The 22,786-nt window shown below is 41.9% G+C and overlaps 1 protein-coding gene across 2 annotated transcripts in view; it reads left to right on the forward strand.

Moving 5' to 3' along the window:
- The first annotated feature begins 1,267 nt into the window (after positions 1–1,267).
- Positions 1,268–22,786, forward strand: part of CPNE4 (copine 4) — a 467,500-nt gene continuing 445,981 nt past the window's right edge. The window contains exons 1-2 of one of the 2 annotated variants that reach the window (XM_003781701.2): positions 1,362–1,519; positions 3,535–4,399. Coding sequence is in view for 1 of the 2 variants with exons in the window: in XM_012804939.1 (XP_012660393.1) it covers positions 1,467–1,519 (53 nt within the window). In the remaining variant the exon portion in view is untranslated. Of the gene's footprint in view, positions 1,520–3,534; positions 4,400–22,786 lie in introns of both variants that reach the window. The other variant, XM_012804939.1, reaches the window with a different exon arrangement.

Consider the following 22,786-nt stretch of genomic DNA (forward strand, 5'->3'; position numbering starts at 1 on the left):
TAAAGAAAATGAACTTTTAATTTCATCTAATTTTAGTACATTTAAATTTAGATAGGTGTATCTATCTTGTGGCTACCATATTGAACTGTGCAAAGCTATACCTTAGTCACATGATGACCTCATCTACAAGAAGGGCTGGAAAATGTAGGTTTGGAGCTGAGCACACTCCTACCTCCTACAGAATTGTGGCTTTCTTAGTAAGGAAAAACCAATGTAAATATAGGTTGGGCAAAGAGCAGTCTCTGCAACAGAGGGATAGCTGCAGGCTCATTTCCTTAAGCCCAGAGGAATGGAGTCCTAATGGGTTTATCACAGGCATGAGGAATGGTGTGTCTGGTAAGATATTAAGTAGCTTAAAAGCAGAATCTTGGAGCTGGAGTTGAATTCAAGTACCTTGTTTTTGCAATGAGGAAACTGAGACTCAGAAGGATGACTGAGAGGCCTTATTAATAGATAAATAGGATTATATGCTCTGAAGTAGTATAGTGTTGAATGGTCTTTATAAATCACCCATAATAAAAGGTAAAATCTCAGAAAGAAAATGCCCTGGGCCTATGTTTTTTAAATATTCAGATTTAAATATTTTTTAAATTTAAGAAAGAAAAGCTAGAGAGATTTTGATGCCACCTATTGGTAGACAAAAGTATAAGGTGTCTTTTCATAGCATAGCTAGTTGCTTCGTGTTAGAGGCAACCACAGGTCATACAGGGTTTCCCTATAAATGAATGACAGTGAAAGATGTAATCCCTCATCAGCTTGGAACATTGACTCCAACATTCATTCTCCATTGACTCTCAACATTCTAGAAGCATTTTCTTAGAGTAGTCCTCTATGCTTTCCAGTAACACAACCAACCTCAGGCATATACAGAAACTCCAGAGGAAGACATATCAGTCAATTCTCATAAGCACCTCAAAGAGAAAAAAAGAACAAAATGTTTGAGATATAAATAATCCTGGGGTGACAGTCAAGGTTCTTATTTGATCCACATTCTCAAAAATAAATCCTGTTATTTGCAGCAGTCCCCTTGACTAGTTGAATATGTATCCACCCTACAGCTTGAAAGAAAAAAAAAAAAAAAGGAAAACAGAAATTCAATTTCAAAACAAAATGCTCAGCCTGACTCATTCAGGGAAGGATCCAAGGTTTTTGATGCAGGGCACTGACTCTCTGCCTATTTTTCCCCTTCATCATCTGCTACCCTTAAAAAAATGGTATCAACTGCATTGGTAAGAATCACATCTCTTTCCATTTGTTCCCTGGCTCCATTCCAGCATTTCACTTGTCACAGTGATGGGTGAGATGCCTTTCATATTGGCATAAGACAACGAACGGATGCCTCCCCTTATGTTATCAAACAGAGACTCGGCGAGTGAGTGAATCTACCCAGAGTTGGAGCTTCCTTTGCGGCTTGGGAACACCAGTCCCACCGTGTCTCTGTGGCTTGCCTTTAGGTAATTTTGACCATGACTGTAGAACCCAGCAGCTCAGAATCCGTGAAAAGGAGAGTGGGGAGGAGGTAAGTGGTACAGGCAAGGACATTTTGATGTTATAATTGTTGAGGGAACTCTGACTGGTGGGCATGATTGAAAACATGATTTATGGGCTTGTTAAAATCTCCATTTGTACAGATGAGCTGTTGATTTCATATGAAGGGCATGAGTAAATTCTGTTTTATGTGCCCTGCAAAGAGCTTCTCTTTGGATTTACCTGCAGTGTCATGCTTTGAGAAAAAAAAAATTCAAGTTTCTGGCATAAAACGCACATGTGCTCTGCGTACTGGCGTGCAGGCAACTGTTTGTTTCTAATTAGGGAGTTGAAGCCTGCTGGCAGAGGAAACCATATTTGTCACAAGTTGTAGCATTGTGTTTAGTTTATGTGTCTGTGTTTTTAACATGGAGGGCCAACGATAACCGTACTGCCCCCCCGCCCCCCTGGCGTCTACTCTAACTCCTGCTCTAAGCTCTGTGGTGTATTAATCCATTCTTACTTTCCCCTTCAGAGCCTGCTTCAATTAACACTCCTTATTCTCCCACGTATCGCCCGCTCTGATCATTGCAACCACCCCAAACCTCAGAGTTTTTGTAGATATAATAAAATTTACTTGGGCAGGTTGTTGTAAAAATTAAATGAGATGGTAAATAGAGTACCTAATAGATTGTCTGAAAATAGCAAATGCTTAGGACATCTTCCTTTTCTATCACCTATAGAATAAGAGGCTTATGATACATGATCCCTAAGTTATTTAAATTATTATTAGTTTAACAAATGTTTGCTGACTGCCTGCTGCCAGATACCTTTTTAGGCATTGGGATTATAATCATGAACAAAACAATACAACAAGAATATAATTTACTTGCATGAAACTTAAATTTTAGAGAACACAATCAACATGCAGGGAAATACATAAAGAGTTTTTTCCCACCCCCTCCTCCCCACCCCCCACTTCATCTTTGTAAGCTCAATCCAATTTAAACTTTAAATTTGTCTCTGAGGCTACTTTTTAAAACCGGGAAGGGATATTTTTTACTTAATATTTTCATATTTAGTAAACATGTACGGGTTTTCCCTTGCCTGAATCCATCCCCTCTGTCCTGATAGGAGGACCTCACATATCCTCTGGAGAACCACCCTTGGTCTCATTTTCAGTGTTTTATCAGGTGGGGCTTCATCCTGGCTCCAGGAGTTCTGTAGGAGAATGTTGTATGCTCCCAGATACTCTGGGAAGACTGGCTTATTCATGTAATTCCATATCCCAAGGCCACAAGGATTGGCTTGTGCATAACCACATGACCTCGGTTTTTTCCAATAAAAGCAAATCCAAGGATTTATGTGGGAATTTCGGTATACAGACAAGCTCCCTCCGATCCTGTACAGGATTGGTGTTTAGTGTTACCCCATATCAGAAGGGCTTGAGAAGCAACTAGATTCTTCTTTCTAAAGATTGTTTCTCTGCTTCTCAACGATCTTCCTAGTGGCTTTTACAGAACTATTAATGGGGCTTCTTATCCTATTATTTCTCCTATTTTGGCCTTCAAAATTGGGAACTCTACAGTGATGAAAAAGCTTTTGACTGATAACCCTTCCTATTAGATTGTAACACCCAGTCTGTGCTATCCCAGCATCAGAAAAAGGCTTTCATGCACTTCACGTATTCTGAAGCCCAGTACGTGAGTCTGACAATAATTATGTGCTGAGATAACTTAATTGTCAAGTTTATGATAGTTTATGATAGCAGAAACAGTCAGAAACCATATACGGTATGTGTCTTCTTTGTTCATTTGTCTGAATTGGAATACGTTTGCAATAGGAAAGCCATTTGATCTTTTGAAAGTGCTTTATAACATGTGGCTGTGGTTACCTTACACAAAACAGCGTGCTTGTATCAATTTTTAAAGATAGGTGCTCCCTAAGCATTTCTTTATCTTATTTGGGAGGTGGACATATTAAGGAAGGCATTATAAGATTTTAAAAAAAGACTCTTTGTGCATTAATTCACTTATACATTTGTTTACCCCCCCCAAAAATTGGCAGGCTTCTGTTGTCACTGTTGTAGACACTGAGGATACAGAACTGAGCAATGCTTTCACCATTTGGGGGGACAATTGAGAATTCCTCTAAGAAGTTTCCTTGAATGTGTGCAAAAAACCCCCAAAAAACTCCCACTCCTCCTCCCTCGATACTAACTACTTTACTCTGGGTGGAGGTGAGGTCCAAGCGCTTGGAGAACTAAACACGCGTCCCCAGGAGCCCAGCGTGAGTAACAAAGCTGAGAAGCAGCCCCGAGTGTCGGCGCGGCAGGACCGCGGAGAGCGCCCCGGCCAAGTCCAGGGCGGGGCCGTGGCCCGCGTTCCCGGACGATGCTCGTATCCGCCGGAACCCCCCAGGGGGCGCTCGTGCGGAGGTTTCTGAACTAGTATCTTGCCGGGTTGCTGGGCGCATGGTTTCGTCAGAAGGTGGAAATCTCTCTGTGAGAAGCTGCCGTCTCCCCGCCACCCGCTCTTGTCCCCTTGTCTTCTCTCCTTCCTCATTTCCTTCCTCCCTCTCCTCTACACTTCCTCCCCCTTTCTCCAGTACCCTTCTCTTTACTCTTTGAGTTAACTGACAGCCGACCTGCCATCTCCAGCATTTCACCCTCTTCCCCCACCCCCATCGCCAAGAATGGAGTCAGGGTTTCCGGAGAGACCAAACTCTCCTCTCAGCATCTCTTGCGTCCGCTGTTGCTAAACTGGCCTCAGAAGACGAGGGGGAGGGCAGTCCGACCCCCACCCCCTTACACCACTACACAACTACAACACAAGCCACCTTCACTCCAGAGGCGGATTTTGCATCCGAGGGGCGGGACAGACCTCGTCCCGGGCTGAATTCTCTCTCTACTCTTGGAGCTTGGCACACCCAGGTAAGTAAAAGCCAACTCTGTGCTCCTGTGTTCTCGACGCGCTATGATCGCAAAGTCTGTCTGGGCTGCTGCGTAGCAAGACCAACTTTTGAGATGCACGGGCTTTCGCTTAAATTTGTCTGTTTATCATTGCTGCTGTTGTTTTAAGAGGCAGCTGCAAGCCTTGTCTTTAATTTAAAGGAACTTTCATCCCATACTTCTGTCTTCTGACATCCAGTGGATGGATGGGGCCAGGTGGGATGGGGCGAATGGAGTGGGGAGGAAGACCGTGGGGGGGGGGGGACTACAGCGCACGGGTGAGGGGCGGGTCAGGGAAGCCCTGAACGGGGGAAGGGATTATTGTTGGGAATGGGGAGAGGGAGCGGGGAAGAGTCCAGCTGAAGTTGCAGCTTCCTCTCTGACAGTGAGAAAGCTGTGGGACATTGTAGTGATATCCAGTGGCTTATCTGTGGCTGGATTCAACCTCTCAACCTTCTCCCCCACCCCCCTTACCAGGAGGTTCCAGCAATATCTAGTTGCATCCAGCGCTCTCTGGCCTAAGACTAATCAATAGGCTTGCAGGTGCTTTGATTCAGTTCAATCCTTCAGTGCTGCTTCCTCTGTTAACTAAAGTAGCCAGAGGGAAAGGGGGGTGGGGTGGGGCAGGACTGAAGGGATCACTGAAGCCAAGCCACAGCTGATTAAAAAGATCACAGATGCGCAAGGGTTGTTAGGACTGAATCAAAGGGAGGCAATTAGGCGCCGGTCCATGCCAAGTCAAGTGAGTGCTGATTACCCTTCGGTGGGGGGCGGGCTGATCCTGATGGATACACCTTCTCTCCAAGTAGATGATGGGCTTTAAGGCGCCAGTTCCCATTCTCCCCTCCAGATTTGACCACGCCCCCGAGTGGCCTTCCAGGACTGGCCTCCAGTCCCAGAACTTGCTAGGCTCCAGGAAAAGTCACAAACTGCAGAGATGATGCCTGGGGTACAAACTTATGAAGGGCTTAACGCATTGGTTTGGTAGCTGGAGAGAGGAAAGATGAGCAGAGGGGGTGGGCTGGGGCAGGGGGCACTCTCAGTGCCCTGGGAAAACTTTGCGGGAGAAATACGAGAGCACTACCTGCCCCTCCCCATTTTCGTAGGATCTCGGTGCCTTTGGGAAGAGATGTCTCAGCACCTTTACACTCTGCCAGCCAAACTGTGTAAAACCAACTGTTCATCCTCTTGCTGCTTTGCCAGGGATTTAAAAAAGCACTATTCTGATTTTTCTTGGCTCTCTTGGGTTTCCGTTTCCTGAACAGCGCTTTTGAGCTGTCCAGGGTACTCCAACATGTTCTTAAACGGAAGAGGCTAACCCTTGTTCTTATTAAAAAAGCAAAAGCAAAACCAGAACGATTTTAACTTCAAAAAAGTATTATTCTTCAAAGTCATAATTTCATTAAAAACAATTTTTAAAAGTATTATTTTTCTTCCCATTCTTCTCACTTTTAAACAATTTCTGTTCTCAAAGGCATTTGTGTTTTATTCTTTGCAGTATATTAAAACAAACTAAAAGCCAAAACAAAATAAAACCCCCCAAACTTTCCTAGAACATAGGTGTTTTGAATTTATGCCAATGTTTTGTAGTTAGTATGCACCGTTAAAAATTTCAGCATATCCTTCCAAAATCCAGGGGCAAGCAACATCTTTATTTTATTTGATACCCTTCAAGTTTAGGAAGGTCTCACTTCTTTCTATTAACCAGAAGATAAGACTGAGCTCAGCATGGCTCTGTGATTAGGTAACTTCTGATATTTTCATTTCGCTTACTGAGCAGCTGCTTCTAGGTCGAATTCATTTTATTTGCCTGCCCATTTTTAAAGAGAGATGGACAAAGTCACCCTAGTAGATCAGAGCTCTGAGCTCTGAGTAAGGTCAAAGGTTCTTACATGTAAAAAGATGGATAAAAATAGAGAGAGGGTTGGAAAATACAGCTAGGACACCCGTGTTAATAACGTACACCAACAAAGGCCAAGATTTTCTCATTTATCTCTGATGGGAAGATTCTGATGGTTTTGTAAGATCAAACTCAAATCATATCTGAACGAGGTGATTTTCTGTGTGTGTTACATAAAAAGATACACTGGCCCATGGCAGGAGTGGATGTTTTGAATGATTGGGTAACAAAAGCTTGTCTGTAATGAAACCAAGGGTCTACTTACGTGTTATTATATGAAAACTCCTGTGGCCATCTAACTTCTGTCTTCCCTGTGAGTGGCCAGCCTCATTTTTATTCTTCCAGACACAGGCCCAACATACTTGACTGAGACATAGATGAGGTACAGTGAGTTTCCCAGCATTAGACAATCACTTTAGTAGAATTTATAAAGGTTTCTTTAAAAATAGTTCCTCTAAGTTTGTGAGGTTTTTTTTTTTCCTTAATTGTAAAAAGACTTTCAAAGATTTTCTGTTTATCTCCAGGTCCCTAATAGCAACAAGGCATTTTGTTTATATTATTGGTTTGTCTTGTGGGGACTCTGCTTTCAGAGGCTTTAATTAAAAGATGCTTGTTCCAAAGTAATTCTTGATGTGCATATAGGTTTCTGGTTAAAAATAACTCATTTCAGTTAGTAGGAAGCAAGAGTATTATCTGTTTACAGAGAAGTTTTATATAGTTTTCTGAAAAATAGACAAAAGAGCATTTTCATTATCAGGTGGGATTTGAGTCTATTGTTATGACTGAAAACATTGTGTAAGAAATAATCACAGAGGATCAAAATGTGTTCATGGCGGAATCTTTATTCTCATCTGAATTTGAAGCTTTTGGAACTCAAATGGATGCATTGACAACATTTGCACCCTTTCTTCTGTTTTCACTTTGAAAACGCCCTAAAATGTAACACTGTGGACCATCGCAGTCACTTTTATCCACACAAATAAAGGATTTTGACATTTAGAGGAAGTCAGTAGTCGATGTTGTGTGTAATTAGTGCCCCACAATTTCAGAGGGGTCTAAATCCAGAACAAAGAATGAAAGAGGACTCTGATGGTAACAACCTGGCTGATTAAATTCAAGTCTTTCTACTAGTTGGGAAAAATCACTTCATGAGTCTTCACATTTTTTAAGCAGAGATGTGACAAGATCCATATTCCATGTGTCCTTAAGAAGAAAAGGTATACATTTGTTTTCTATATTTGATCTCTCCATTTATATCTTGTTAATATTTTAAAACAAAATAAACAAAAATTCCCATGAATTCATGCAATAACCAAAGTCATATTTCCTTGGCAACAGTAGCCAGTACATTGGAGTTACAAAATATCAGGACAGAAAATTTTAAATACACTCAAAATAAAATGCCACATGGTTCAAGACCATTCTTCAATGCCTGAAAACTGACCTCCCAGCATATAAGAACAGAGTTGTCTTTCTCCTGATTGAATGTAGATGGTAAAGAACAAATTGCAGATTTAAATTCTTCTTAGCACATTCCCCAACCTCTTATAATTTTTTTCTTTTCAGAGAAGCATGTTATGAATTTAGTTCGGGGTCACAAATCCCCTCTTTGGGTAAGGTATTTATGTGAAGGTGCTGGTAAATACAAAGTTAAGCTGAATAAATGGGTCAGGTAAGATGCACTATCTTTCTATCCTATTTGAAGTAGACCAGTTTAAATTAGCATTAAGCTGGATCAGTAAATATCTGCTAAAACTTATGATTCCTTAATAGTAGTGCCTACATATACTTACAAATTTTTTTTTATGCTAGAAATCTCAGTTATATGAGAGCTTTATGTCTGCTCTATGAGCTAGAAAATATATGTGATACTACGTGTATAGTATATATTTTCCCCTACACTGGCATGTCCTGGGAAGTCTTTTATTTGTCTGCTGTGTTTTGGAAAGCCTCTTGAGAACCACTAGCTTTTTATCTCAGTAAATATTGACGGCCTCAAGGCAAGTCTTGAAAAGAAAAAAGTGATAAGGATGCCTTTTGGGAGAAGGTTTATGTCAGACCTATGGCTTTAGTACACTCCACAAGGTGGGGGGAGCCCATTTAAGCTGCTGTGTGATGGGCTCATCTCTAAACTGAACAGTAACTTTATCATTTTGAATGTGTGACTCTTGGAACTGGAAGAGAGCTTGAGGATAATATACTGATTCTAACTGTTTAATTTGACAGGTGTAAAAGCTAAAGCTCAGGGGGATGCTTTGCTTAAAATCAGGAAACTCATTCAATGACCCTCTTGATCATTCCCATCATAAAGAGACTCAAGTTCCCTGGGGATAATAACTGTAGTGGCACCAACCTCTGGTGCCATGTGTACCAATAATCTTTATTAGTATGAATTGGGGATGATTGGGGAGGCGTCTTCCACCTCCATTGAAATGTTCAGAGGAGCAGGCTTGGGACTTAGTACGTTGGTCTCTCTTGGAGCCAGTGCAATATTTACCCAATAGATGTGATTAAATTTGTACAAAGTCATTGTCTGCAGCCATCTCTGGTAATGTGCATGTTCTGTGAAGAATTGCTCATGCATAGTTTTAGCTTTCCATTTTAAATGTCACAACCAAGTTAATAAACAGAGAGTTTATGAATGTTTACAGTTCTCAGAACACACAAGGGAATCCTTTATTCTGTTTTAAATTAAAGCTCCGTTTAAAAAGAACAAACTTTCTTAAACATTGCTTTTACATCTCTGGCTCAGAATATAATACTTCTAACTTCATTTTCCTTATTACTTAGAAAACTAGAAAAAATTTTCCTTGGAAACACCAGGGGGGGAAATACAATAACCCTACAGACCTTCTCAGGTTTAAGGTATTTTTGACTGAAAGGACTCCTTCCTTATCCAAGAGATCTCCAGCTATTATAGGGAAATTTGTCTGAGGGAGGAGGAACAAAATTAGGGCGGCAGGGGTCCAAGGCCAGGCAAGAGCAAGGGTGAGTCTGGAAAAGACTGGCTAGAGACGAGGCCTTAGTATGGACAGCCGCTAGAGGGCGCCGGCGCACCGGCGGAGCCCACCTCCGGGGACCGCGAGCCGGGCTTCTCCGCTAAGGGACGGGGCGGAGGAACCCCGGAGATTGCCCAGGTATGGGGTATCGGGTTTCCCAGACATGTGACCCTCTAGCCCAGATTGCTTTGCTGCAGCGAGGGGATAAAACGTTCTAGTGCCTAATTAGTTTGCTCAGTGCCTGGGCAGCCAGAACTCCGCCTGAAGGCCTGCTCGGAGTCTGATCGCCCTTTGTTTCCTTACACGGAGTCTCCTGTCGAAGAACTCTGTATCCAGAAATACCTGGTTTGAAAGAACTCTGTATCCAGAAATACCTGGTTTGAAAGAACTCTGTATCCAGAAATACCTGGTTTGAAAGAACTCTGTATCCAGAAATACCCCGTTTGAATCTTGGGCGTACAGTTTTCAAGCGGTAGGCCTTGGGTAGATCACTTTACCTGAGTGAGTGTTAGCATCTGAAAAATGGAGCTAATAATGATTGTGAACGTGTAGTGTTTAAAAGTGTCTGGCATTTTAACAGTGCTCGTTCCTGTCCCGTTCTCTGGGTAGTTGTCCCAGCACTTACTCCTTTCCTGGGCCTCTTTCCTGTCTCCTCACTCCTTTCCCTCAACAGAAGGCTCTCATTTACCCATCTGCTGAACAATAATTGGTCACATTATTGATGCCAAAAAGCTATGCTAGGCACACTGGGGATAAGTGTAAAGTTCTTCTCCTTGAAGACTTGAGGGGCAGAGAGGTGGTGAGAAAAAACCTTCAAAGCCACGGTGGGGTGAGGAGAGAGATGAAGGAACCATGTGCTTGGTCTGGAAGAACCTAGAAAGGGGTCCTTGACAAGTCCTGCTACACTCAGGTATTTTTTCATCTTCTAGTATTTTAAGGAACCATGTTGAAGGAAGGTAATTCTGAGGAAGGAAGAGGCGGGCGGCATGTCTTTCAGCAGGCACTTCAGTTTATATTTTTTGTAACAGTGCTAATAAAGATTTTTAAATCAACTTGGACCTCTCCCCTGTATATATTAATTTTATTAATATCATAATAAATAAATGCCTAAATAAATGACTTTCTCCATTTAAAGAGGAAAATGATTTTGAAGGAAATGTAATAGAAATATAATAACCCCCACCAAGAACCCTTACCACTAAATGATGGGTATGAAACAAACTAAATAATAATTCTGTTTTTAAAGTATTGAAAGGTGTATTAAAATATCAAATCAAGTGAAACATAGTAAGGGCAATAGAATGGCCAAAAGCAATACCTTATCATTATCGTTAAAATGGCCCCCAAAGTTTTTAATTTGTTAGTAGATCCTGGAATTATAGGATATCTGATAAGTAGGAGACCTGTCTTTGTTATCTTTGAAACAGATGATTCAGCAGGTAATTTAGAGACAACAATTCCAGTGACAAAATGGAAAAGTAAAGGAGGTTTGCACTGAGATTGTATAGCTGTGAAACCGGGGACGGGTACCTTGGATCATCTCTGTTAATGTTATGTGGCCGGGTAGACTGCAGAGCTGCTGAGAAGCCATGGTCTGACTTCTTTTGCTTAAAGTCTAGACTTGATTGTAAATCATATTGGAGGAAAGTAATAATGGAAGGAAAAAGCTGGAAACAATTTATTTGGGGGACAGCTAATAATGCTCATCAGATCTACTGGCCTGATTTAATTTTAAAGGGACGGGAAAGTAAACGCTTCTTATGGAATCAGAGAATGTGAGAGCTGGGCAGTCCTATAAAATCGGGCACACTCCCTTCCATTTTCTAGGTGAGGTCAGCAGTCGAGCTGTATATGGCAAGGATAGAGGCTTCTGGAGACCTGGACCTGTGTTCTTCTCTGGACTTCCCCCATCTCTCCTCTCCACTGTGTGCTTCATGAGGGGAGGACTATCTCTCTCTTCTTCACAACTGAAACCAAAACAGTACCTAGTAATTGCTCAGAAAATTTTGGTTGATTGAATGAACTAGGCAGTTTCTTTCTTGCTTGCTATTATCCAGGAAATATGCCAGGAAATCACTGGGTTGCAATGCAGTTTGAGAAAGGCAAATGTTGGTTCAGTTTTATTCTGATTAGGGCTTAAGCTTTGAAAGTAAATAGACTTGGCTCTGCCACTCAGTGGCTGTTTGGCTTTGGTCACATTACTAAACCTCTCTGTGCCCTATTTCCTCATTTGTAAAAATGAGGATGAAACTATGTAAGTAGAAGAGGACCTGAGCTATCGTAGATGTATATACGAAGGGTTGGTTTTTCTTACTTTCCCACTTTTGTTCTCTGTTCTTTCTAGGAAGATTTAAAGGGGGATACGGTACTTTTTAGAAGACATTTTAACATATTTCAGATGATGCATATTTATCACACAGAAAAAAATAAAATTGAATTATACTATGTGTAAACATAAATACATATACAATCACTAAAAGCCCATATTCTGTGAGTTAGGTATGATTAGTCCCATTTTATAAATAATTTAGTCGGCAACCGGGAAGGAAGGAGAGCCCAAACTAAGTTGCCCCACTCCAATTCCAAGACTAGGGCACTGTTCTCAAATCCAGGCTTCATATGATCTTTGTTTTTTAGGCTCAGACCCTCCAAGTTGAAGTTAGTTTTTCTTACAGTCTAGCTCTGTTCTAGTGTCTGCATCGTCTGCCCTGTTACATGGGTGTGTGTGGATGTCCTCTCTCCCCTGGAAGTTACAAGTTCTTCTGAGTAGCAGCTGTGTGGCTTGTCTTGATAAGACTCCAGAGAACCTAGACCCTTTTGGTATGTGGGATAATCCCTCTGTCTTCTATGTGCCTGCTCCTTCCCTTAGCAATATCCTGCACCCAGACCAAGAAAGTGTTTAACTCAACTCAAAATCTGCTCTGTACCCTTTCTCATTTGTTAAAAATACAAAATCAATCATTTCTTTCTGCTAGGCCAGAAGCAGACATTTATTGCATTTGCCTTTATGTATCTCCTATCTTTGTCCAAAAAAATTTCTAGATGGCCAGAAATAGCAACAATTTGGGCACTCTCTCTGATATGAAAGTCCAAAATCTTACAAGTATAAAATATTCTTTTCTGAGAATGCATGTCTGCAAGACGTGGTTCTCAAACTTGAGCACAAAGCAGAATCCTCTGAGGGTTTGTTAAAACCCAGAACAATTGGGCCCCACCTTTGCAGTTTGTAAATGCAGCAGCACCTCCATAGTTGACCACCTCCCTATACCAACCACCTCCTCAAGTTGACCTAATTTTACAGACTAGACATGCACCACGGGTACTTGTCAGTATAATTGGCTTGGCCTAGTTCCTTATGTTGACCAGTTTGTTACTGTCTCTGGGGAGGTCAACTTACAGAGATTCTACTGTATTAATAAGTGGGTCTAGGATAGGAATGATTTCTAGAAAGTTCCCATGTGATGCTGATGCTGTTAGTTTGGAGATAACACTTTGAGAACCAATACCTTAAATTTTTACTTAGATAAGTCATGCATTTTCTCTCCTGTGTAGTACAACTGAGAACAGAATAAGTGGTAAAGAGAGGGATTTGGCATTACTGGGCACCTGTGACTTTGCCATGTGCCAGGTACCTTACCCCTCACTTCCGCATATTGTCCTTTTTGATCCTCACACCCACCCTGTCAATCAGTCATGATTATTGCTGAGTCCCTATCATGTATCATGCAATGTGTTGTACTAGACTTGGGGAATATGGAATGAACAAGATAGACCAAATCTGGACCTTCTAGGTATATTTCAGGGAGGAGGACATGATTAAGCAAATTCAGTAAGTTCCAAAGACAGTGGAAGACCAGAGAGGTTAAGTAGCTTGGCTAAGGTTACATAGCAAGTGAGAGAGGAGACAGAACTTAAAACTTAAAAATCATCTTACTCCAAAATGTATAATTCTTACCCTAAAACAAAGTGCTCAAACTTTTGGTCTCAGGGATCCTTTATACTGTAAGAAATTGTTGAAGACCCCAAGGAGCTTTATTCATGTGTATTGAATCTACTGTATTTACTGTACTGGAATTTAAAACAAATTCACCCGTTAGAACTGCTATGCTGCAAATAGTAACATTCTCTCTAGACTCTAAACTCTGATTTATTTTGATATATTATACATATCTACATACACACATTTATATATATATAAATAGGAATTTATATTTATATAAGTATAAATATCTACATATATATAAATTGGAAAAGCCAAGTTTAAAGTGTCAATTGTAGACCAAAGTGTGGTGGTTTTATCATGCATTGAAAGATCTCTTTCTTAGCGGAGAGCTTTTTGAAAAACAACAGTTCATGAAAGTTAGTGAGGAGCATCGCATTTGAGTACATGGCTCCGCAGGGGAAGCCCCAGGAAGCCCTGGAGGGGCCACTTCTGTTGCTTTATTATAGCGGAGAAGTAGATGAATGATTGGACTCGGGTGCTTGAGGCTTTCCTGGAATGTTGGCGGCAGAGTCGTGTTTAATCGTGGGTTAATGTCTGAAATACTGCCCTTTCCCATCATTTTTATGTGTTATCTAATGGAAATGAGACATTCTAGTAGATATTTTCCTTTGGTGTGTAATGGTCCGTGGTTGTTCAGACAATCTGATGCTCTGGCTCTGAATGCTTTATGGTGTCGTTAAGTTTTACTACGTCGAGTCAACCGAATCAGAGCTGACATAACTCAGTGTCGTTCTCAACGGGTGATCAATAATTCAAATCTCCTTTTAATTTTATAGAAGCAGTGAACAAAGGGGGATGCTGCAGTAAGATTAGTGCAGTTATTTTGAGGTAGCAGATCTTTGGATAAGAAGTGAGGAAAGAGGGAATCAGATAGTCATCTGTTTGGTCCTTTTGACACCAGATTTCTGTCACACTGAACAACATTGAAAACTTTAATCCAGATGTTTGATGTCACAACCCATCACTAAAACAAATGAATGAAAAAGAGACAAAGTTAGATGATCGTTTGTCACCTTTGATTGGAGCTGGAATTCACCAAGAATTTGTGTAGAGAAAGCACATTTCTGGAGCCAGGAAGTTGTAGGAAGATCCAAGCATGAGTGCTTGTACCAAGTTGTACCTCCTTTTTATGTCCCATCAACCAGGAGTCTGTGCTCCATGCCAGGAGGGCCTCTTCCTAGGAACTCTTATAGCCAAGTGTCTTGTGCTGTTTTTTGTGAGCTTCTTTCCCAGAATTCTCTGACCAATGGTCTCGTGTGACCAATATACATTCTCTCTTCCAGTGATGAACCTTGTTGGTTTCGTAGATTTTCAGGGCTGCTTTTAAGAACCCCTTTTCTCTAAAGCAGGCACAAACAGGGGAAATAGGTGGGTCCTCCTGTTTCTTGCCCACCCACCTCTGCTCTCAGAGCAAATGGCCTCAGGGAAGACCAGACCTGCTCTCTCTGAGCCTATGTGTCTGCCCTGTATTTGGTTTGCCAACCAAGCTGAACAGCCCAGAAACAGGCTTGATGCCTCCAGCAGAAATGGTTGAGAGTTATTTTCCATGGGAGTCGAATGATGGGACTCTGACTACTACCAGGGGAATGTCATCTTCCCTAAGCTGGGGGAAAGGATAATATTCAATTAGGGAGGTTTAGTGTTTGGTTACTTAGAAACTCCTGCCTCTCTTTGCTTACATGATTAGAAACAGTTACATTTATTATTCTCATTCCCTTCCAGTGTTTTATGAGTAATTCCAATATTTGGTTATTGTGTTCGATCTGTAAGCTCCTGGTTTTGTGATTTTTTTCTTTTCTTTTTTTTCCAGTTTTTGGCCGGGGCTGGGTTTGAACCTGCCACCTCTGGCATATGGGGCTGGCACCCTACTTCTTTGAGCCACAGGAGCCACCCTATTTTTTTCTTTATCCATATATTTTTAGCTACTATGAATCTGAAGGAGGTCTGGAATAAAATAAGATCTGGTTAAGGCAAAGTTGAACCCTGCAGCCTACAAAGGTCATTATCAAATGAGATCCAACAGGGTAGGGGTCAGCCAACTGTAGCCCATGGGCCAATTTCAGCGAGCAGACTTTTTTGTAGGTAAAGTTGTGTAAGAACTCAGTCACACCTGGTATTGCATATAGGTTCTCTCACACTTCAGTGGCAAGGATGAATAGTTTCAACAGAGATGGTATGGCCTGCAAAGCCTACTCTCTGGCTCTTGATAGAAAAAAGATTGCCAGCCTCTGCAGTGGGGACATATTTTTATTATATTTTGAAACCTATGTAAGTTTCCCATCTGGAAATGGGCAAATATAACAAAAATTTCCAGATGGGAAACTTACATAGGTTTTAAAAACCCAAGAAGACATTGTTCTGAAATATGGACCATGGACCAAACAGCCATGTGGTAAAACTTTGTTGCTATTCATTGTGAGGATCGTATCAGTATTGTGAATGATTGTATACTTCTAGATGGATGATTTATGGTGTTGGTTACATTTGTCCATTTATGAAATCAAGGCCTCTCTAAGGTTCCTTCCTGCACAGTCAGTCTGCATAATATTAACAAAAGAGGAGGTGGGGCAAACGGAATCACCCTTGGTGCCTCTGTGTCCCAGTGTGCCAAAGTGACAGTCACAGTCTCTTGAGTCACCACCAGTCAAATTCACTTAGCATCAGCTGAAATTATTAGGCAGGTATAAAAAGCAGGACCAGCTGCTATCACAGTGTTATCGAGTGTCTTATCTGGACAGAAACAAGAAGATTTAAGAGGTGAGCACATCAGACTTATGCTGGATGCTTGTTTTGCGTTGGTTTATGGAGATGGGGTTGAAAACACATTGCTTATTGTTTGAGTGCAGCAGCTTTTGCCATTGTTCTTAAATGTGGGGTACAATCTTGGGCAGATGTGCAGATGTTGCAGATGTGCAGGGCTAGGGTTAACAGTACCCTGGAGTCATGTACTGTGAGTGCCCGAGGTTCCTTCACTCAAGTACCAAAGTCATACATGGACATCACACTTCCACTAGTTTCCCAAATTCCTGTTACCAGAGGTGGAGAGATGTGGATGGAAGGGACAGGTGATGGTGATCACCTGGCTCTTACTGTCCTTTACTCCCAGGGGAGAAATATGAGACTTGTCTCCCTGGGAGAAAGACTTGAGCTTTGTGGTATGATCTGGGTAGCTGACTCCCAATTGAAAGCATATGCTCTGCCTCACTGTAGAAACTGGAGTTCTCACTGCCCCCTTACCTAAAGAGACAGTCGGGATTTCCATCTGCTCAGCTCTACAGATTTGACCATGGGGTTATCATTTATTAATTCAGACATTTGGGAGGGAGACAGGCTGGCTCTGCTGAGAGGCGAGCGGAGTCCCAGCTTCAGCCCCCACATCAGAATCCCAGGCTGCACCCAGAGTCTTCTCAGGCACTCCAGCCTCCAGAGTGCTGGGGTTTGGACGGAGCAGCCCTGCCTGGCTCCCATCCCTGGTAAGTGACTTACTCACTGTGGCAGGAAGGACAGCTGAGAACAGGCAGGCTGTGAGCATTCAGGGCTGAGGAGGGAGGAAGCTGCTCACAAGCTCTTGGCTTCCACGTGTGGGACCCAAACCATGATTTTTTCCATTTGGGAAGAGGAGAGGAGAGGAATAGGATGGGGCTGACACCCATGTGATGTGGTTTGTGCCGTGTTCTGACTCTTGCACCTTTAAGCTCCAACCTGGAACTGGTTTACTTTAATTTAGAGAGCGATGGTGGTGGTGAGAATATGCTTAATGAAGTGTCACCCCTGCCATAGGTGGTAGGACCGGAGAGCACAGACAGGCAGACGGTCAGGCGGACGTGGTGTGCATAGACTCTGGTCCTCCTGGTCGAAGGACAGCACAGCATTTGTCCCTGTCTAGGCTTTTTGTTTTGAGAACTACTGATTCTTACTCAAAGTTTTGAAAACCATTAGCCAAAAAAAAAAAAAAAAAAAAAGCAGAGGGTTTGCCTTTTGTTTTGATCTGCTAATCAAAAACATAAGTTTGGCTAATATAACACACTGAGTCAAGTGAGAGCAAATTTCCCGAAGGCTGAGTTTCCTATCAGCTGCCTTTATCATTCTGTTTTTAAAAGCAAATGGGCAAATCATATGATTGTAAATCTTTCCTTATTTCTTTATATATAGATGTATATGTGTATGGTATATGTGTGTGTGTGTATGTATATCTTTGTATGCCCCAATAATGTATACATTTATCTTTATTTGTCAAATTCACGTTTAGATGTATTATGTGACATATTAATGCAGCCCTGTACCTACTACTTTGAATCAAAGTTATTTACATTTTTGATCTAAAATAACAGCTTTATGAGTACTTCTACCACTTATCCCAGAGGGCTTTGAGGACTTCGTGTGCAATGAAGATAAAGTCTTAGAGTGGAAGTTCCTTGTTGTAAGCCCTGGGACCCTTCCTACAGCTTATAAATGAAAATGAAAATATTTGTTCCCACACCATGGGCTGTAATTTAAAATTTTAACAGACTTTCCTGCTTGCCTTACTTGTAAATGTGGATGCTGGCGTTGAGACCCTCAGAGTTTCTCTTATTTTCTTGTTTCACAACTCCTGAGGAACATGGGAAAGTAAAGGTAATAAAGGAAAATCTTTTCAAGATAAAACATGATTCAAAGAGGTGACAGCCGTGCCATATGTGAACAGTGATTAACAGCTACAGAGTCTGCAAATGGCTTCTTAAAAATAAAGTGATAAAGCAGATTTTCCCATTATTTCGTGTTTCAGTGCTTGCTCAAGTGCGTCGGTCTGATTTTTCTAGGCTTTATTTTATTCTGTAGCAATAGAATCACTCTTCATGTCCCGGCAGTGCTATATTGAGGCTGGCTTAAATATTTCACATGCGTCCCTGGTTATTCTTTCAGCAATATTTTCAATTTCATGACTATGATGTGGTATATTAAAACCATAACCTCTTCTCAAGCTGCTCATTTTATTCCTGTCGAGCGAGTTTGGGTGGGCAGACGTGAGAGCATTCTCGAGGCCTGCCCGTTTGGAACTGGTTTATTTTGATTTAGAGAGCCGCGGTGGTGGTGAGAATGTGCTTAATGAAGTGTCACAAGTTTAAATGACCTTCCCCAGCAGACACAGGCTCCAGGGCTGGTGGGCACAGACAGACGGAAATAAGGAAAGAAAGTCTCGACTTCAAAATTTAGTTGTTGTTTTAGCAAAATAAGTTAATTCTAGAGAATGCATTTTCATGAAACTCAGTTGCCTTTGGTCCACTGACCAATCACTCTTCCCGGGTTAGTAAGCGCCTGGCGACTTGCTTGCTTGGCTTCTCCTCAGGGAATGGGGTGATAGTTTTAAGATCTCGTTTAGGTCACAGTACCTTTTGGACTCTCTTACCTAAAAATCAAATACACACAGCCTGCATCCAGTTCCAGGGGTGTATGGGCCTCCCTTAAGCATAGAACATCTTCTTTTCCTATGAGGAATCCTTTCATTGTCTCATCGATAGACACATTCTCCATGGCAAACTTTTGAAAAAATATGTATATTAACATTCATAGCAAAGGGGACAGCAGGGCTGGGGATGTCTTTTTAAGAGTTACCACAAGAGCTGTTCAGTTGCCAAGGTCTGGGCATCCAACCTTCCTGAGTTGTCTGGGGCATACTCTGAGTTGAGCATATGGGTCCTCAGGGGTGGGCAGAGGATGGGGAGCACCTCAGGGAGTTGGCAGTGCGGCAGATATGGCTGCATGCCAGTGAGTGTCCTCAAAGGCACTCCCCTGGCCACCACCCTGTGGAGCCTCTGAGCCCTGATTCCCTGATGGGCTGCCCAGGAAACTGGTGGACTGAGCATGTCATGTGATGCCTTGGCACTAATAAGAAGAGAAGACCTCCCACTGCAACTCCTGGTGGAGGGCCAGTGGCACCCCAGGCTTTTGCCCAGACATCCTCCAGAGCTCCACACCCTGAGCCGAAATGCAGCTTTTTGGGGGCTGAGGATCAGTGGTACTGTACTCTCAGGAGATGGTGGGTGCTGGCCAGTGAAGCACCACCTTGACATTGAAAGTGGTTTACACAGCTGCGTGCAGGTGCATCAAGGAGTCTGGAACGCAGTGCGCTGTGAGGCATCAGGAACTATTTTGGAAATAGAAGGAGAACAAGTATAAAAATGGAAGAGCCAGAAGCACAAGGGTAAGAAGACTTGTTCTCCATTCCATCCTTCCCCCTTTTCCCTCCTCCCTCCTCTTCTTTCCATCCTTTCTTCTACTCTTTTTCTCTCTTCCATTCTTCTCTCCTTCCATCCTTCTCTTCCTCATTTTCTTTCATCGTTAGTTTTTTTTTCCTTCCATCCATTCTTTTCTTCTTCACCTCCTTTCTTCAATTCAACAGACATTCTCAGCTGTCTCCTGGGTACTGTTGGTTCTTAGCTTGCATGGAATTTTAATTTTCTCTCATCCACACCAAGTCTACCTTCACATTACTGAGGGAAACTTTGGTCCTGTGTTAATGTCTCCTCAATTCTTTCTTTCTTCCCTGCCTGTCCTAATCAAGTAATCAGCTAGCATATATTGAATACCTACCATGTACAATTTACTGCCTTAAAGAGAAGAGAGAAAATGATGAACTTCACTCTATGGGAAGTCAATTATATTTAGGAATTGAAGTAAACATATGTAAAAAGCCAAATAATAGTGTCATAGTAACATGATGTCGTAAGCACGAGAATGAGATGATGCCTGACAGTGTGGACATTGTTGTTAGATGAGTAGAATACGAATCATTTTGAGTTCTGAGAATGGGACCATATTTTGTGGGACAGATAGGTTTGGGAAAGTTTTTATAGACAAGGACTATAAACTAGGCTTGCATATAGAATTTTAATACTCAGAGGGGAGAGAAAATTGTAATTTAGGAACTGTTGTCAGTAAGCATTCGGTGTGGGATTGGTGTTTATTTTTGTTACCTTCATTTTCCAAGGGCAGGGGAACCTGCTTTCCTCTCCCAGGGCCCCTTCGACTTCTCTTTCCCTTCTGGGCACTGCTATCTCCTCTTTGGTTTCCCCCAAATGCCATTTCTCTTCAGCTGGTGATGGGCTAGGGGTATCATCTGGTTGATCTCAGCCCATGCCTCAGTCAGTCCATCAGTTACTTCATGTCGCAGGTAAAAAGCTAGTTGCAGTGGAAGATTAAGTTGAAGAGAGAGAGTTGAAATGTGATTTCCAGCTTGGTGCTTGAAATTCTAACACTTAAATTTTTTTCAGATCTGGAGTAAGCTAAAAACACTCTTTAGCTAATGGTCTAATGTGCTGGAATCTCAGAGAGCCTGAAGGCAGGGACTTGGGCTGGAATTCCTAGTTAGACTTGTCCAGTATGATTGAGTCCAATCTGGGATCGATACCTAGCATGCCTTCAGATTTTTGTTTTCTTTCTCCTGCAGCAGCTCAGTGCTGAAAGGATCTCACAGGTTATCTTGCCTTTTACGTTTTCCGACTCTTTAGGTCAGGAAAAATCTGTTTCTTTGCTTTTTGATATATACATTTAACCTGTGATCTTGGGCCATTTTCATAGGAAATGTGTGGTATAAGTAGAAATTGATTTAAATTATGTTTTTTTAATATCCCCAGCCCCTAAAATATACCTTATGCTTGAGAACTCATGATCCTAGCCTTATATCTGGGTCTTTTGTGGAAGTGACTTGAATAAAATCCGTCTGAGACACTGTGTTGTCAGCCTAGCCATGGAAGTTAAAGATTCTACGTTTATTCCCTCTGAAGCCTGCATTTCTCTGTAACCCATCTGATCCTTCTGGGGGCTTAGCCTCATCATCAGCAGTGCTTGGGAGATATAGGTGGTTGTGGCTTTTGATTTTTGCCCTTAAGTAAAGAAAATATTTCTTTTATCAAATATTTGCTGGGATGCTTAAGATACAAATTTGCTTATTGGTACATTTTGATTGATGAACGCAAAGTTCACACTCTGACATCATGCTGTAGGTCAGAAATACATGTTTAGGGTGGGTATAGTCTGGGCATGCATGTGTTTGAGGGGTTAGAATGAAGGGTTCCTTTTCCATCAAAGGACGGGGGTGATAGAGTTTTCCTTCCCTTCATTATCAGGTGAAATCTGGTTGAAAGCATTATCTTCTAGCAGAAAGGGAGGGAGGTGATGTGCCTGCTGGTAAATATGAGCCTCACAGTAAGCTAGCCAAGAATGGCATTGTCAAAAGGCAACTTTGAGACTGTTTTATTCAACTCCCTATGTTATAAATCAGAGGAACCTAAGCCCAGAGATGTACAGTAATTTGAGCCAAAGTGATACAGCAGATTAAAGATAAGCCAAGATCAGAGTCTGGGTTCTTTGACTCCTTGAAATAATTAGATGGAGAGAAGAATCTCTGTACCCTATTATGAAAATATGTTAGACAAATAATGCAATGATAAATAATTTAAATATTTGAGCAGCAGAATAAATCAAACAGTTTTGTTCTATATCGGGAATGATTTAACAGAATTTTGAAGACAAGTTTTCAAACTAGGAGATAAAATTGTTTTTAAAAATACAGAGAGCTTTTATAAAAATATATGGCATGTGTTTTAAAATATTCTTGGTTAAAAAAAGTCAGCTTTGTTGCATACTGTATTCTCATAGCATGATGTAATGACTTTGGAGATGTTCACTTGCTCAAAAACTATTAGTAACCGTTTTGTGAATGACAGAAGCCAAGAACAAAATATGTTAAAAGACAATAGAAGTAGATTCCTCTTCATATGCCATGGAATACAATCGAGACTGTAATTAGACTGTATGTCCTATTCCCAGATGTCAATGTGAGACTAAAATAGCTTATGGATTTAAAACATTTTAAGAAAAAAAGAAAAAGGAAAGAAAATGGAAATAATCTGGACATTGAGGAAAGAAAATGAGGTGATGGCAGTCATAATTTCTAGCACAAGTCTGACTGCGCTTCCTCCTCCTCTTCCTCCTCCTCCTCCTCAGCTGACCCTGGCCCTCCCCTCAGTCACTAGGAAATTCAGGATAGTTGGTCCTAGCCCTTCTCAGGAGCAGGATCTCAGGGAGATGCAGAGAGAAAGAGAAGGAAGGAGCTGGGCCTGGGGCCATTTCCTCTGCCCATAGCCCCAGGGAAGGCTCTGAGAGGGTGCATTACCCCAGGGCCTTGGCTTGAGGCTATTGAAGAAGGGGCTTGCTTTGCAGAGTTGCAGACCCACCTTCCTCTGTCTTTCCCCATAGCAGCTGCTCCCCATAGCAGCCCCTCTCCATAGCAGCCTCTCCCCATAGCAGCCCCTCTCCATAGCAGCCTCTCCCCATAGCAGCCCCTCTCCATTGCAGCCCCTCTCCATAGCAGCCTCTTCCCATAGCAGCCTCTTCCCATAGCAGCCTCTTCCCATAGCAGCCCCTCTCCTTTGCAGCCTCTCCCCATAGCAGCTTTTTCCCATAGCAGCCTCTTCCCATAGCAGCCC

The sequence above is a fragment of the Otolemur garnettii genome, unplaced genomic scaffold (genome assembly GCF_000181295.1).
Source record: "Otolemur garnettii isolate 467f Iridium unplaced genomic scaffold, OtoGar3 scaffold00002, whole genome shotgun sequence".
Classification (NCBI taxonomy): Eukaryota; Metazoa; Chordata; class Mammalia; order Primates; family Galagidae; genus Otolemur; species Otolemur garnettii.